At 40.2% G+C, this 17,665-nt stretch overlaps 1 protein-coding gene across 3 annotated transcripts in view; it reads left to right on the top strand.

Annotated features, from left to right (window-relative positions):
• Nucleotides 1–17,665, top strand: part of ntrk3b (neurotrophic tyrosine kinase, receptor, type 3b) — a 273,222-nt gene that overhangs the window by 45,144 nt on the left and 210,413 nt on the right. For all 3 annotated transcript variants that reach the window (XM_008404814.3, XM_008404813.3, XM_008404812.3), the window contains exons 2-3: nt 1,446–1,520; nt 6,799–6,870. In XM_008404814.3, the coding sequence (XP_008403036.1) occupies nt 1,446–1,520; nt 6,799–6,870 (147 nt within the window). The remainder of the gene's footprint in view (nt 1–1,445; nt 1,521–6,798; nt 6,871–17,665) is intronic.

The raw sequence follows: 17,665 nt of genomic DNA, 5'->3' as shown, positions 1-17,665 counted from the left end.
ATCATCAAAATCAGACGTGTTGATCAATGTTCCAGTTGTTGCTAATCAGAGGGATTTCTAAACAAAACTGTTAAAGGGACTTAGTGTTTCGGCTGTTTTGCAGTTTTCTGGAGGTTTGTTCCAGATTTGTGGTGCGTAGAAGCTGAATGTGGCTTCTCCATGTTTGGTTGTTTTAGGTCCAAAACTCTGACTGGAAATGTCCAATTATCAGCATTTGACCGCAACTAGCAGTTTGTGCCACTAGATGTCACTGCATCCGCAGAACTTTCTACATCCACTGTCAGTGTGTTTGGCCTGAAAAAATGTACAAATTAACTGCAAGAACTGTTAGTACAGCTGAAACTGTAAAGGCTGTTTTTTTTGTTGTTTTTTTTTTTAAGTGCAGAAGAACCAAAACACAAATATATTATGAAGTTCAGATCAGGGAGAGCTGCATCCTCCTCGACCGTATGAAAAGTGGCTGATCCGCCCCGGAGCTCTTGACTCACGCAAACGTGATGTGATGTCTCAGCTCCCGCTTCATCATCGTACACCAGATGCCCGGGCTCCAACAGAGAACACCGAAACATAGGTTTTGACAAAAACAATCGCCAGAACATAATTTTCCCCCACGCTGTCAAAAAATACAAGCTGCGATCTGATTATCCGTCTCTGGGGCTCGGCCTGCACGTGTTCCCGTGAGCTTGCAACCGGATCGTTTTAGTAACTCTTCTAAACATGTTGTTCGCTGCGTATGTGGCTCCAGTTAGTAGTAATGCTTTCATTTGTTGAGCGTTCATCTCCTTCCTTTTGATTTAAACTTACGTTTACAGTTTCCTGAATCTTGACTCTTGCCACCGTTTTTTTCCTCATCTTCTTCTCTCGTTTAAGACATTTCCACACGTCTTCGTTTTGGTTTTTTTTTTATCTCCTCACTCATTCAAGGTTAAAGTCCGCACCCCTGACCCATGTCGTCCCTCTCGAAACCGTAACAAGAAAAAACAACTTTTAATTCCACAATGGCCGCTTTCCTCCCCCGAAGCTAATTTATAGGCATGAACTGCACTTTCCTTATCCCACCAGCACACAGAAAGCGCTTCACTACGGAGTCTGACGGTGCTAACAGAAGTGAAGCCATCTGCAGTGTTTATTTGGTCCTCTCCTCCCTCCCACTTCCCCTTACATAGATTAAGCCTCAGAAGCTGCCTCTTGGCAATTAAATCTATCAGAGGGCAGCAGAGAGCACTCTGTCAGAGCTGTTCCAATTATTGCAGTTTAAATGAATATGGATTCAAAAACTTTTGACAAAACGCAGCCAGTTAATTTGCAGCGGGGGACTTGGAAAAGCAGTTTTCCTCACCCCATCATGTCTCTTGGTTTGTTTTTTGTTGTTTTTTCTTCTTTCCCTCGGATGAGAAGGTATGTCTCATTTACCGTCCCTCTTTTTTTTCTTGTTCTTTTTTCAGACACATAGAGAACTGGACGGGATTGCAGACTCTGAGAGACGTCGATATGGAGCTCTACACCGGACTACAGAGACTGTGAGTGCTGATGCTTTTATCTTGTGGTGTGTGTGCGTGGGTGTGTGTGTGTGTGTGTGTGTGTGTAAGGGGGGAACACACACTTAAATACTGCTCAGTTTTTGTTTCTGGTTAGAGGAAAACAACTGAAGTAGAACAAGGGGTGTGCATTTATCGTATCGTTTATCGTGATACATTTCTTGTCATAGTCCTAATTCATTGTTGTCACGATAAATTCCAACTAACGATGTTTAAAAAATTGATGTTACTTTTACTATTTCCACCACTGTTTGTTAAAAGAAAACGTCAATAAGGTTAAAAATATGATTAAACGCAGTTAGGCTTTGCAGTTTAGTGACACAAATGACACTGTTGTCGTTTGACCGACGTCCTGAAGAATCGTATTACAAATGGGAGCATTTTTCAACAGCAGTATTTGTGGGGCTATATTTGCTGTGGCACACAGTCACAGGCATACAGTCACCTATAAAGGAAGTGATAAATTGTTCCTTTTGGTCACTTTTATCATGATCACAAAATATTGTGATAAAACTTAAAGTCTGTATTGCCCGGAGTTGAGAGGCCGGTAATTGTAGAGTGTTATGAGACAAATGCTTGACTGCCTGATATTTTAAGGTTATCTAAGTCTGAAAATTGTGGCATAGTTTTGTTTTCAAAGTCGGTGCTTTGTAGAAGTAACTTTTACTCCAGTTGCAGTATGTCCTTGCTCAAATTGAGACAAATTTCGTTATCCATTCTTCTTTGCAAAATAGCAAAATCTCAGTCAGATTGGATGGATGTCATCCGGAAAGGTTTAATTTCACATCTTGCCACAAATTTCCAATTGGATTTAGGTCTGGACTTTGACTAGGTCATTTTAACAAATCAATATGCTTTGAACTTAACGATGTCATTGTGACTCCGGTCGATGTTTTCCACCCAAATCTCACATTTTTAAGTATCAAAAGGTTTTTTTCATGGTTACAACAACTCTAACTTTGTTTATTGTACCATGATCCTGCCACCACTGTGTCTTTAGCACTGGGGATGGTCTGTAAAAGTTGATATGCAGCGTTAGATTTCTTCCACACCTACAGAGTTTTTCCATTTGCCAAAGATAATTAGTTTTGATTTGATCAAATCTGATCATCTTCTCCCTCAGGTCTGCTGTGTTTGTGGCAAACTGACCTGTTTTCATTGTTCTTTTAAAATAGTTTTGTTCTTGTCACTGTTTTTTGATTAGCAGTTTCTCCATAGTCTTTCCATTGTGGCATGAAGTATTGAACTTTGCTAACAGAGATGTTTGAGGTTTATAATATTGTTTTATACTCTGACTCTGCTTTAAATTCCTCCACAATGTTTTATTGGCCTAACTGTTGTGTTTCATGTCCTTCATGACGCTGTTATTTCTGTCATGGTTTCTAACAAAGTGTTTTTGAAAAATAAATAAATTATATATATATTTTATTTATTTTTTTATTTTTTATCATAAAATCAAATCTGTTTTTCAATCATTATTAAACATAAGTTAAGTTAAAATAAATTATTGAAATCTTATTTGCCATGCTGATCTGTCTGATTGGTTGCCAGCTAGCTTAGCTCCTCAATCAAGTGTAGCAAGCGCCAAACGGAAAAGTTTCTGCTAGGTTTTCTGAAGAAAAAAAAAAGAAAATCATTAAAGACGGTGCTTAATAATAATTAGGTTGCTTCACATAGCAGTTAGTTTGCACTGGACTTCATTTCAAGGTAGCAGAATAAATGGGGACTAAAAAACTATCCATGCCACACTTCTCAGCTTTCTATTTGTATTTAAAAAAGAAGACAAAATATTATTTTCAATCCACTTTACATGCGCTACTTTACGTTAGCCTGTGACGTAAAATGCTAGCTAGTAAGTCGGCTGCGGGACGACAGAATATGAGCAGATCTGAGGGGTGTGAATGCCTTCGCAAAGCACAAGTTAACTGTGGCAAAAATGATGGGAGCGAAAACACTCTGAAATGGCTGATAAGGAGAAGATAAAGATGTTGGTTGAGTGAACAGGGCTGCCTGAAGGGAGTATTTCTGTCACTAACATGAGCTGAAGTTTAAAGAAGCCTTTAATTCTTGCCAGTCAAACCCTGAGAAGCCGCTCTGCTTTGGGTAGCAGCTGATCAGATGACGCTAAAAGGAAGCAGTGGAAATTGAATCAAGCGTCCCTGGAGGAGCTGAAGGTCTTCATGGTGAATCTTTTCACGTTTTTTTTTTTCTTAAAGATAGGTGATGCTGCTTTCTCGCTCCACGCCCGCCCACTTTCCAGCGGCGTGCGTTTCAGACCTCTACCTCCACTTGATCCCCCCTTCACCTCCTCCAGCAATCGCACCTCTACTCAAAGAGCCATCTTCTCCTCTGCCCTCCACAGTCGGAGCTGGCCTCTCCCCCTGATCCCTCATCATGGAGGCCAAGTGCAATATCTCCACTGCCAAATTAGCATTTTTCTCATTACCGCCTGCTTCCCTTTGCTGCCTCATGCGAGGGACACGGGGCTCCTCCACAAGCCCGTTGTGACGCTGCCGTTTCTGTAAGCAGTGCGCAGGAACCAACCTGGGAAGAGTCACCACTTGTTTTTTTTTTTTTTTTTGGTGGGGGGGGGGTTACGTTTAACCTTCTCATCGCCGTCTCTACAGGAGTAAAACGAGAAGAAAAGATGGTGCGGTAATGAAGGAGCAGATCTTTGGAATAGGAGGCTGACATTATGGGCAAATCATATCCAGCCTTCAGCAGATCTAATGTGATTGGTATTGATTCTGCGCTTTCGTTTTCAAGATTATCTCGCCGATGTCGAGTGCGGTTCAGAGTTGGAATGCTAACAGCAAGACTCAGAACTGTTGTTATGCTCCTGCTGCTGATATGTGGGAGCAGCTGTCTTACTGAGGCTTAGTGTAAACTGCACAATGCCACTAGGCCTTCATTTTTTTGTTGTTTTTTTTCTTCTTTTTTTATGCATAATTTATCAGAGGGCTACAGAAAAAGGCAATTGGAGCGACTTCATATACTAAATAACAATGTTCTATCAGACTAACATTAAAATTCACTTTGAATTAACACTAAATCAAGTTTTTTGCATACCCCAGAACTACTAACTGTCGTTTAGGTAGAATAACATTTGATGGAAAAATAAGAAATTAAATAGAAAATACACAATACTGACCCTTTAACTAATTTTACAATAACATTAGTTAAAGGGGCAGTATTGTGTATTTTTCAGAAACATAGAGCCATTTCATAGCACAGTCATGTAACTCTGTTACCTTCAGGTTTTATAAAAATGCTATCTATACCAAATACGTAGCTCCTATAATGATCTCAGTACATGTGCAGTTCCACCAGGTGTTTGCTAATTGCTGCTGGCTAGTCTGAAGGAGCCGAGTGGAGGAGTTTTCTTGTGAGGTGGAGACTTGGAAAGTGCAGCTCTGAGGAGAAACATCCAGGTGTTTTGACCAGATGAATGGTTGCCATAGAGATTAAAGGATTTCTTAAACATTCTTGAAATAGTCAAGGCAACACTCCAGGTATATTTATGATGAAAAAACAGCATAACATGATACAAGACTCAAAAGCATTGATTTTACATAATACTGCCTCTTTAAGGATCAATTAATTAGATTACAGCTTTACTAGGAAACACAAATTATTAACTATTTACAACTTTATTGACAAAACATGACACAAAAAAGAGAATTATTTTTAGTAAAACAATAAGTGAGGGTTGAGGGTGGCATATATATATATATATATATATATATATATATATATATATATATATAAAGGGAGCTACAATTTTCCCATCAATATTTATGTTTTAGAAGAAAGAAAAAATAGGAAACTGCGAAGATTTGGGCAAGGCCAAATTGTGTTTGTTGGCTAACTGGAACTTTTTTTATCTGTCAAACCAACTTTCATCATTTACACATTGGTCATTATTGTCGATCAATTAATAAACCAACTTAAAAAAAACCAAGCGTTTTTGCCTTGTAAGCAGAAGAAATGATACTGAGTTGTGCTTTGTTAAAACAGGTAGGAGAATTGCATACTCTAAAACTTTGTTTGGCATTTTGGTAAAGGGACCTGAACCACAGGAGAAGTGTGGCTTTGAAACGGTAACCTTCGTACGGGGTAAAAGCGCTCATGCCTTGTCTCAATAGTTTCTAAAGCGAATTAAAAGTATAGAGAGAGAAACCCTGCATCCAGAAATTCACATTTTTCTTCTGTCAAATATGTTCATAAAGAACTTTAAAACCATTTACGACCTCCTCGTTAATGCAAATGGCGTTGACAATTCATTATACCTGACAAACGTCATCTAATCCCTGATCTTGGTCGCCTACCACGGTGGAACAGCTTTTAATGGTTGGAAAAGTATTTTTACTGTAGAATATACTGTAAGATTCTCCTAAAAACCTACCTAATGACCTCTGGATCGTTTGTGTGACGGCAAATCTCCAGAATGGCATGATGAGATCTTCTTTGGGGGGGCGGGAAGGTAATTGGCACCAGCAGCTGGGTGCAATCAGCTCCGTGCTTTATGAGGCGCTCGCTGATGTCAGGGATGTCAAGGACTTCTTTGGAATGAGGCATCTGTGATTACAAGATTAGAAGTCATTACAATTGCAATTGAGAACAGTGTTTCCCGTACTGCGGCGCTGGGAGATCCAGAAAGCCCTTGTGGAAATTCCACTGGGTCTCCTCTGGCAGACTGGGGATTAGTTTAATTTCATTACTATTTCACTCCTATACAAGTCAGCATAATGACAGAGCGCCTGCTCCTCCGGCGAGGAATTTCACTCCGTTTGCATGGAAGACAGCGTAGTTTGCAAACTTTTCACCAAAGGGTGCTTCAAAGTGAACGTTTGTTTGGTCCTCGACTCGGCTCGGCGCAATGCGCACGCAGGTCGAGGTTAGGATGTGAAGATGAAGAAAAGATAGAGATATGTTCTCATTTTTGCATGAACGTCTGTAAGGTGACTTACGTGAAGGTGTTTTTCTTTTTCTAGAGGAGATCCTTTTTACGTACATTTCTGTATGTTTCTGTCTTGAAACTAAAAAAAGAAAAAGGAGAAAACCGTACCAAATGATGGAAGAAAATCTGGATAAGGGATGAGAAATCCAGCCGCCCTCCCGCTGTGTGTGTGTGATGGCGACATAATGAGAATCTGTGCTTGGAGTTGAACATGTCCGCATAAAAAAAGAGGGGGAAAAAAAAAGTAAATCCAGTCATTTTTTTGATATCTGTTCTCTATCTCTTTTTTTTTCTCCTCAGGACCATCATGAATTGTAATCTGCGGGTGATACAGCCTCGAGCCTTCGCTCAGAACCCACACCTGCGTTACATGTGAGTAAACACTCTTTCTTCCACCGCGTTTCCTGCGCCGGCGAAAGATTTATTATGATCTGCGGAGTTTGACTTCTCGCCGTACGCGGATGTATATGAGTTAGTGTTGAACAGACCGTGATGTGCTTGATAGAGACTGGCTTTGGGAAAATTGTGCCATTGCCATTACTGCTGCAACAGTCGCACATCTTAAATGAGACATCCATTATTTGCCTCGGATAATTGGATTCCTATCTGCCACGGCCTCTTTGTGCTGTGGCGGAGCAACATGGCGAAGACGCAGTTCCATTTAGACTGCACTCGCCAAATGGACAATTTGTGCATGAGGCCCGGCATCAGAGAGCTGGGTGAAGAGCAAAGTAATTTCTTTAACAAAGGCTGATGTGTCCCCGTATGACAGGCTGTTATTCCCCAATTTTCCGGCAGTAAACACGCAGAAGAACTCTGTCACTGTCTTTTACCTGAGTGCACTGCCATCTGCAGTTTCCAGTTGTTGTTGAGCCATGGACAGTTTCTGTTCAGCATGTCTTGTACTGCCAGCTGAGGCTAACGGTGTGAGGGGTCTGGTTGCCTTTTGGTGTTAGGACAGGTCTTCTCTACAAGAATGGAGGATGGGATAAAAATAAAGACGCCCATCTATCTACCTTCCTACTCAGATAGCTAGGTGGGTAAAAAATACAAAAAAATTACATCTATATACCTTCCTACCTATATATCTATTTAGGTGTGCAGCTAAGTAGCTACACACCTAGCTAACTATCTACCTACCTTCCCACCTATCTACCTACCTTGCTAACTACCTACCTATCTTCCCACGTAGCTACCTACCTACCTACCTACCTACCTACCTACCTACCTACCTACCTACCTACCTACCTACCTACCTACCTACCTACCTACCTACCTACCTACCTACCTACCTACCTACCTACCCATCTACCTATCTGCCTACCCACCCATCTAATTATCTGCCTACCCACCCACCTAGCTAGTTGGCTACCTACCTATCTACCTACCTGACATGCCTTCCCACCTAGCTTGCTACCTACCCACCTATTTAGGTGGGTAGGTAGCAAAAACATGACTGTCAGGTTAATTGGTCTCTCCAAACTGTCCCTAGTGTGCGTGTACCCCGCCTCTCGCTCGGAACGTTAGCTGGAGAGGCACCAGCAACCCTCCCGACCCCACTGAGGGACAAAGGTGTTAGAAAATGGATGGATGGATGGTTCAAAAAAGAGAGTATATCCAGTTGTTCAGGTCAGAGGTGAATGAGCTGACAGCTGAAATAATCACTTGTGCAGAACACCATCTGAAGCAATCCACAAAGGCTCACTGGAACTGGACAATAGCAGATGGTGTGATGAGTCTTCATTTCAGGTTTGACATCCCGGGTCGCAGTTTGCCATAAGCAACTGAGAAGTATGGATCTATCCTGTCTTATATCAAAAGTTCATGCTGATGCTAGCGGTTTAAGATATGGGGGTTTATTTATTGCCACACTTTTGGCTTCTTAGTATAAGTCAGACATAGCTTACAAGTCACAAACTACCCGAACATGTTTTATGACTACGTTTATCCCTTCATGACCTTGCTTCATCACTTCTAACAGGGTAATGCAGCATGCCAAAAAACTCATATCATCTCTGAATGGTTCCTTGAACAAGACAATGAGCTCTGCATTCACCAAATCTCAACTGACTAGTGCACTTTGGGGCAAATATGCAGCAAAAGTGTGATGGTATTATTTCAATATGGACTATGAGGAATGTTTCCTGCACTGTGTCGATTCTCTACCATGAAGGACTGGGGAAAAAATACACCTGACCCTGCACTAGCAACATGTCCGATAAAGCTGCTAGTAAGTGGATGTATATATATGTACACCTGCACATAGACAAATGCATACCTATGGCACCTGAAGCCATAGAGCTACTTTACTTTTAAAACTTTTTTCCTGATCTGCAGACCGTCTCGACTTGTTTCAGCTGGGGGTGTCTGCAGCGTGATGTGTGTGTGCGTGTATGTCTGGGATTGTGTTGCGTTGTATAGTGTGCATACCAAAAAGCAGTATTATTTATTTGACAACTTAATCTTGCCTGTTACTGAGGCAGAAAATACTAGTTAGGTGGTGCTGTCATACAAGCAGATGTTCTTGGCATCTCAGTCTGAGTAATATTCCCAGGTCCCTTTGTGTGTGTGCGTGTGTGTGTGTTATGCACATTGACATTAAAAAAAGACAACTGCTTCTCTTTTTATCTGGTCAGGTGATTGGTGGAGGTAATGGAGCCCATCAACATGTAATGAAAGTTATTTAAATGCCGCCTTTGTTTTAATTTTCCCTCCAGAAGATGGATTTGCCTGCACAAGACAGAAAACAAACAAACGTTTGGGGCGTGCTTTGGTTCACTGTCCCCTTCATTCCCTGAACGATCAGCGCAATGGTGAAGGACTCAAAGCCGCTCATGCGTGTTGATATTAATAAGAATAAATGATAAAATACCCAGGAGACGACCAGAGGTGTGAGCACTGTATCTTTTGATGCTCGACTACGGTTGAATGCTTAATCCAGGAGTGAGGTTGAATTGGAGGGTTAACTTATTATACTTTATTCTAGCATTGCCACTTCATTAAGGTTTGCCAGTATTTGTTTTTTCTGTCCGGCTTTCTGAAGGTCTCAACAGGAAGGCCAGCTGGGTCCTGGGATTTCCCCTCCGTCTAGTGCAGGTAGTAGGGGAACTCTGTCTAAAATAACATCACCGTCGGACAATGACAGATCCAACCATGAATGTAGCTGTTGCAGAACCAGAAAACTCCTTTGTAGACAGACTGCTTCGTCCTATTTGCACAAACAAGTGTTACTGTAGATCCTTCCTCTCAGCTGAGTCTACGGCCATCACTCCTCCAAACAAACTCAAGAAGTCTTTACATCCATTTTTTAATGTCCTTTGCTGTTTTCTGTCCATAAATATACATGTATTGTACAATTGTTTGAACATGCATGCTTTCACATACCACTGGTGAACCCAAGTTCCCCTGCGCTGGGGTAAGAAAAGTTGCTTCTGCTTAATTCTAGTCGGCCAGCCATTCTTTCTTGTGGTATTTTGTTCTTGGTCATCGTTTCACTCGTTATCCAGTGTGGGTTGAGCTTTCGCTGTTGGACGGATGACCTTGTGTGTAATGTTTGAAGACTTTCGATGGAGTTTTCTAGCTGCAAGCCGTCCCTCCTCCTCCACCACAGTTGGGATGAGAAGTCTCAGCAGATATTCTGTTTAGTTTTTATCCAAACCTGGTGCAATGCTTTATGGTCCAACAACTTTTTTTTTTTTTTTTTAGTTTAGGACATTGTTCCTAAAGTCAGATCGATCATTCGAAGGCAAATACATGACCCTAAAGACTTACTCTTGAGAGTTCAGTCTTTTTTTTTATTGTTCCGTTTTGAAATTTAACATGCTAACTGAGCCTTGTGGACACGTAGATGTAGGTTTTGTTTTTTTTGGGGAGGTCGGTGGGTTTGCTATCTATCTGAGCATTTCTCAGCCTGATCTTAGGATGGACATGTTGGGACATTCACTTCTGGGAAAACGTTTTCCGCTTGTGAACGAGGCATCTCACTGTGAAATAATGGCATTCGAATTGTCTAGAATTGCATTACTACCCTTCCCGGATTGATGGGCAACAGTTTCTTCTCTTAAGGCATCACTAATGTCTTTCCCTCCTTTAGCATTGTGTTAAAGCGCATCTGTATAATCCAGAGTGGTAAATGGCCAAAGCTCTGTCTCCTATAGAGGTAGTAACCCTCGCTGATCAGTTAATTAAGCGCTGGTGATTAACAGGGCCCAGTTGCTTAAGCACAATGGGTGAAGTCGGGGGAGGGGGGCGTTGTTTTCCTGCACAGCTTTTCCATTACCCCTTGATTTCTGTTTCATAAACAATGACGCTGTTGCGCGGTTTTACTCAACCGAGGCTTGATTTGTTTCAGAAATCCGTTCGAAATTAGATATGTACTTTGTTTTTCCCCACCACTCTCTGTTTTAACTTTTACTTTCTTGTAAATTTAATGAGGTAAATATGTTGTGGATGTGGAAAAGGTTGACGGCGTCACTTTGATCATAATTGCATTTGCATTGCAGTCAACTAGCACCCCAAACCCACCCCCCCACACACACACACACACGCACACACACACACACACACACTGGGCAGCCCCCGATAGGCTTCTGTTGCGCTTCCCTAAGTGGACAGTTGCTAGGTGACAATGAGGATGATGATGTCAGGGAAGATTAATTATTGCCCGTCCTCAGCCCCGGAGGACCTGGCTCATTGATGTCTGTGTCAGGCCGGCCTGTTCAAAGCCCCGACCGTCACACACCCCACCGGTTGCTCCTTTGTGAGGGGAACTGGAGCCGTCGTCTTCATCACATGCCCGGACCAAAACGGGCTCAATTACTCGCAGTAAAAATATCATTAATTCCTTGTGCTGTAAACATTATGACTGCAATTAGCACCCACCATAGCGATGCCCTATCGCCAATTAGCATTCCACTCGTCTATTTTTAGCCTATGTATTATGCATAGCTGTGTTTAGTATGCATTAGCGGTAGGCAGTGCACTGCACAAATGCAGATCCAAACTAGGGTACGGATTTTGTATTTCGGTGTCAAAGTGTGCGCCTTTCTTTCAGGTCAGAGGAATGATATATTCTAAAGTTTGTTTTAAATAAAAAAAAATAAATTATAAGTTTTTTCTCAAACATCACTTTCTTTTTCCAGATCAGCAAATTTCTTTTCTATTTGGGGGATTTTTCACTGAACACAGGAAGTTTAACTTCATATTTAGTTTTCATATTTCTACATGCTACTGTAATTTACTGATATGATCTTTATATCTTTGGTAGGATAATGATCTCTTCAAACGGGAATCTATAAAAAATGTGTTGAGCTTGTATGTACAGTAAACAAAAAAAACTATTACAATTTAAATAATTACATAAAATGGATTTAACAATGTGTATAGATGTTATTGTGGTGATGGCTAACAACTATTTAAAATAATAATAAAAAAATACATAGTTTTAATACCTAAAAGATGCTTCAGGTTAGCTAAATTTCAACCAATATTTAAAATGCATTTACTCTGCAATATTGGTTAAATCTTAAGTAATTGTGGTATAAAACGTTACATGAACATTAATAGTTTGACTTTAGCACTAGTGCTTTAGCTAAACTAGCTAAATTCTTGCTCCATCAAAAACGTTTTCTCATCCGTAAGTCTTTCAACACTTCTTTTAGCTACTGCTAATTCATTCTCATAGTGATTAACAGATCTCTCATAAATCACCCATTTAAGTCATACATGATCCTTAAACAGCAAGGTTGCAGTAAAGGTGACATACACTGTCCCAAAACAATAACTCAATATTCAATGGAGGAACATCACAAGTCTTTTCAACATTTAAACCCACGTAAAACATTCACCAATACACCAACACATTTTTGTGCAAGACAGGAAATGTCAGCAGCTTTAGTTCTTTAACTAAGTTAGTGGCAAGATTACTTTATTGGCTCTGCAAGTTCCAAAGGGGCCCTATAACAGGTTGGTCTATTAATAGTTTGTGTTTTATAAACTCTTTTACTTTTATGTGACAAGTAAATACTGCATAAGCAACAACAGACTTCTTGATATCTTCAAAATACACAGAGTTCTTTCATCACTAATGAACTCTGGTGCGTTTGAGGACCTTTTTGTTGCCTAATTTAATTTCCTAACGGCTCTTGTCAAAGCATCATAGCTGTCATCATGAGGTAACCTCTGTGGCCCGGTGCAGTTTTATGAGAGCCCAAAATAAATTCAATAGAAGACCAGAGCCTGCGAGAGTAATTTATTTGGACCACAAAGATGATGCATTATATAACCGGGTGGGCAGATTAAAACCATACAACTGCCACTACATTAACCCACGCTGCTTACGCGTCTCAGCGAGAAAAACAATGGTTGCTTTCAGGTAGTAGTGGACGAGAAGTCAGGCAGCATGAAGGAGAACATAAAGTCTGATTAGCACTGAAACAGTTTGGATTACAAATCCCTCCATGAGGTGTGTGTCTATGTAACTTATAAAATATATATATATATATATATATATATATATTTTTTTTTTACGTATTTGTAGAAACTGTCACTATGTATGTTGTGTCAGTTTGGTATGACACAGACACTCTGTTAAAAAACAAAGCTCCTCCAGCTCCTTCCTGAGTTAATAGGAGAGGAGTTGGAGGAGATGGCTGGTCACTCCCAACCAAAAGCAACCAATCAGAGCCAGGAGGAGGGACTTAGCGCTGTCAATCATTCTCATGTACTGTTGCTCGACGTGCTAATCGCAGAGAAACAACTTACCGTTACAGGCAAACCGTTTACCTCCCCCGTCGTCGGTGGACATTCTAACTAGCCCGAGCGTTCACAACAGGCTATGCTAGCCACAGTGCAGCAGAGTACGGTGGCTGACAGGTGCAAATGCGCAGCAACAGAGAAAACATGCAAACAAAAAAAGAGACAAACAAATGAAATGCATCAAACAAGATGAGATGACGCAAACAAAAAGCAAATAAAATGCTGCAAACAAAAAAAGACGCAAACAAAAAAAAGAGACGCAAACAAATAAAATGCTGCAAACAAAAAAAGAGACGCAAGCAAAAGACCCTCCTACTTTGCTCGACCAAAACAGCAGAAGATGCCTCAGCACTGCGGGATATTGTTGATCAGATCAACGGACTACTGACGTGAGGGCTCGACAGACAATATTTCGCAAGTAAAATGGACATATTATTGTGTATATTTTGTGATTAGAATATTAGTTTACTGTATTTATGTCCACTGGCGAAATACCAGCTATTGCTAGCTGGTATGGTGCTATAGTACTTGGTGTTCAGCGGGTGACGGGTCCTTCGAAAGCCACGAATATGGACGACCAGAAGAGAGAAGCCGTAGCCTTCGGCTAGCTGCCTACCCTCCATCTCGGCGTTATGTTGCTTAGCAACCGTGACAACGTGAAGCACAGAGTGCCGAAAGAAAAAAAGGACTCAGAGCTTGTTTTTTTACTCTTTATTTCTGTATTATTCTTCACCTTTTGTAATAAAGGCTGTTCCATAGTAAAAAAAAGAAATATGTTTGTCTGATTCTAAAATGTTTAAACATGTATAGCAAGGAATGTAAGCAAATTATTCATTTTCAAATACTCACCAGATCTCAGAAAGTAAGACATTACAGTTAAATAAAACTGTTGCTTGAAGGCTTAGCTTTAATCAGTCAAACCCATTTGCTCAGGAATAAATTAAATATTTTAGTGAACCAAAAATTTTTTACAGCTATTACCTGGCTTAATATCTGTGTTTCACCTCCACTCATAGGGGAAAACTATTGGTAGTTTTTAAAACGATTTGCCGGGAGACAAGCGTTCTCTCTCGGTGTACCGAACCTGGAGCGCCCGGCCAGCTGACAGCTGGCGAGGGGAGCTGGCTGTTAATGCAGCGGGAACAGACAGGTCCCAAAACATCGGAGCAATATTGGAATTAAGTGATTTATTGATGAACCGAGCAGATATTTCAGATCTATACATCTACATTCTCGCCTAAAAACATTATAAAAAATCCATCCATCCATCCATCCATCCATCCATCCATCCATCCATCCATCCATGTTCTTTACACTCTTGTCCCTCAGTGGGGTCAGGAGGGTTGCTGGTGCCTATCTCCAGCTAACGTTCCGGGCGAGAGGCGGGGTCACCCCGGACAGGTCGCCAGTCTGTCGCAGATTATAAAAAATCATTTTGTGTAATTTTAAGTGTAATTCCATCAAAAATAATTTTCTGAACACCCTTTTTAAAGGATGCAGACCCTAAATTTTGACGCAGCTGTTTTTTGTTGGACTCCCTCTACTGGTCTGGAGCACTTCCATTTTCAGCACTTTTTGTTTGCTTTTCTTTTTTTGTTTGCATGTTTTCTCTGTTGCTGCGCATTTGCACCTGTCGGCCACTGCAGCAGAGAGCCACATGACCCGCCTCCTGACTCTGATTGGCTGTTTCTATTTAGCAGTGGGAGCACTAGGAGATGGAGGAAAACCTTTTTTTTCCACAGAAACAATCAACTGGACGACATAGTGGTCACAACATAGTGACCATTTCAACTGATATGTAAAATATATATATATATATTTTTTTAAATAAAAGTTACATGCTGCAGCTCACATAACTGAGTTTTTCTCTGCGGTGCAGCGTATAGTCAGCGAATCCAAACAGCCTTGACCCTCTTAAGAGCCATAACGGAACAAGTGAAGGTAACAATCAGTAATATTTTACACTGCCGTAGCAGAAAAAGACTAGACTCGGTGTCACTGTTTCAGAAGCTAGCAGCGCTGTCTGGTGAGATTTCCGGCTCTGTAAACAAGCAGACTTGTGTCTGTGGTTTTTGTTGTTGCTTTTAGCCCTTGTAGACCCCAGAGCTCCCCAGATGGTGATGAAATCATCCCACTGAACTTCACTGAGCCGCATTTGAGCATAAAGAGAAGAAGAAACAACCAAAAGGATCAAGGAAATGGGCCAGTCCTAATTTTATTACACAATAACAAAAACACTTATTTAAAAAAAAACAAAAAAACTTGTAGTTTTCTGTCTACTTCGTCATCTAAGGGGGCTTATTGGTTGAATTTGTTCTGTCATCCCATTAATGAAGCGTTTTATAATTTTAGATTGAAGATAGCAGCTAAACTTCTGCTCTTTTTCCATCCTGTGTTAGCTTTAAAAGAAGCTTTTCTGATATAATTAAACACAAGAATACAACATTCCACTGATTGAGATTAAATTAAAGGTTTCAGCTATTTAGAAATTATTATCCAATCATGAATGTTGAGTTAATCAATCAGTATCCTCAGAAAACCTAAAAATGAGACGATGATTAAATGCAAATTGGTTAAGTTTTCTCTTCTGTTTATGCAAAAATATGTTGGACTAATAAAAATTGAGCGTGATTAACAGGGCAGACTGTTTTTATCAAATAGACTAACGTGATGTTTTCAACACAATATTGAAAATTAAGCTCTTGATGGGGCAACCTCACACAGTTTTTAAATAAAAGTGCGAGAAAGACTAAAGGCGTGAATAAAAAGCTGAATCAAAATGGAAGCCAGATGAGATAAGAATAAATTTAGTTAAATAAATCTGTTTTTTTTTCTTTACAAAGAAAAACATCTGAAATGTGGAAAGCAACAACCAATCTGTCAGTCTTCACTGATAGTCAGATATGGAAAGTTAGTATTTATTTTGCATTTGCATTAAATGTATCAAAAGTGACAACTTAATGAGCTACTTTATGCACTTTTTTGAGTTTAGCAAAAATCAAAGTCAGACATTAGCTTTGAAACAAACTAGATATACAAATTCCTTTATTTCCTGTTTAATTAAAAACTCTCCTAAAAGAAGCATTAAGAATATTTTTCCTTTTCTGTGTTGTACTATTTACAGAGAAAGAGATTAAAATGATCTCATTTCTCAGAGTTAAAGCAGGAAGACGGTACAAAGAGGCTGTCAGTTTTGATGCAGTGGCTCAGGGTTTGACTCCTGGCCTGAAGCTACTCATTGCCTCTTCACCCCTTTTCTCTGTCTGTTCCTTTTCACGCTCAAATAAAGGCGACTAGCAATGTTTTTGATGGCAGATTTGAAAGAAAATTAGCTTTCACTAGCTTTATTCAAAGATTTAGAACTGGTTGCATGTATGAAACAAGAGAAAGTACACACCACTGGACGACCGCATGGTGGAAAAGGTGGGGTGCACCCTGGACGTGTCCTTGGTACATATCATTTTGCAAAACAAACCCCAAACCTAACTGGAGAAGGATTTTTTTCCTTAACAAAGTCAAACAAATAAATGAGTCTCAGTTGATTTTGACACTATAACATGACTAAAGAATATAAAAAAAACATATGTAAAACCTTGTTTTTTCAAGGTTTTCCATGCTATTGACAACATTTAAGCTAATATTAGCATTTTGGCTAATTGTAGCTTGTGCACTAATGTTTGCATACTGAGTGGAATAAGTCTCCGTTAGTCAACATGCTATTGATAACCCTCCTCTTATTGGTAGTCGCTCTACATTCTGGTGATTGGCCTCATGCTAACATTGGCCTTACAGCTAAAATAAGCCTTTTAGCTAATTTTTGTCATATATTAGCTTCATGTGGCATACTGAATGGATTATGTCAATACAGACCCTCATGCTAATTTAAGCATTTTAGCATTTAAGCTGATCTTAACTTAGTATTGCTGCTAATTTCCAGCATCAGAATCCTGGGTTCCAACTGACACTTTGGCAGGCCCCTTTTTAATTTCCACAGAAATGTTCTAGCTAAGGCATTGTTTTACAGCTTTACAGTTTATGTGTGTGTTCTGTTTAAAGCCAATGCAAAACAGGTAGAAGACGACGTTTTTGCAAGTCTATCCTGCTCTTCTTCGAGGTTTTTTTTCTGTCATAAATTGAACGTTTCTAAAGCATATGTTGGATCTCATCGGTAGCATGAGCTTACCTGCTGTGATAGTGGTGATGTAAAAGATGGGAGACCTTGTGACATATCTTTAGATAACAGTAATTGTGTGAAAGCTTTAATCTCCTGGAGAAGGTTCTCTTCTGAGATCACACACACACACACGCACACGCGCACACTCACACACTTTGATGATCTTGTGCCGCACGCCTCGCATCCTACACTGCCACCCGGCAAATGATCACATTAAAGGATGTTGTGTCGTGTGAA

This window comes from Poecilia reticulata, chromosome 3 (assembly GCF_904066995.2).
Source record: "Poecilia reticulata chromosome 3, P_reticulata-male-v2, whole genome shotgun sequence".
Lineage (NCBI taxonomy): Eukaryota > Metazoa > Chordata > Actinopteri > Cyprinodontiformes > Poeciliidae > Poecilia > Poecilia reticulata.
Note: the sequence above shows the minus strand (reverse complement) of the source record. Positions and strands in the feature narration are given on the sequence as shown.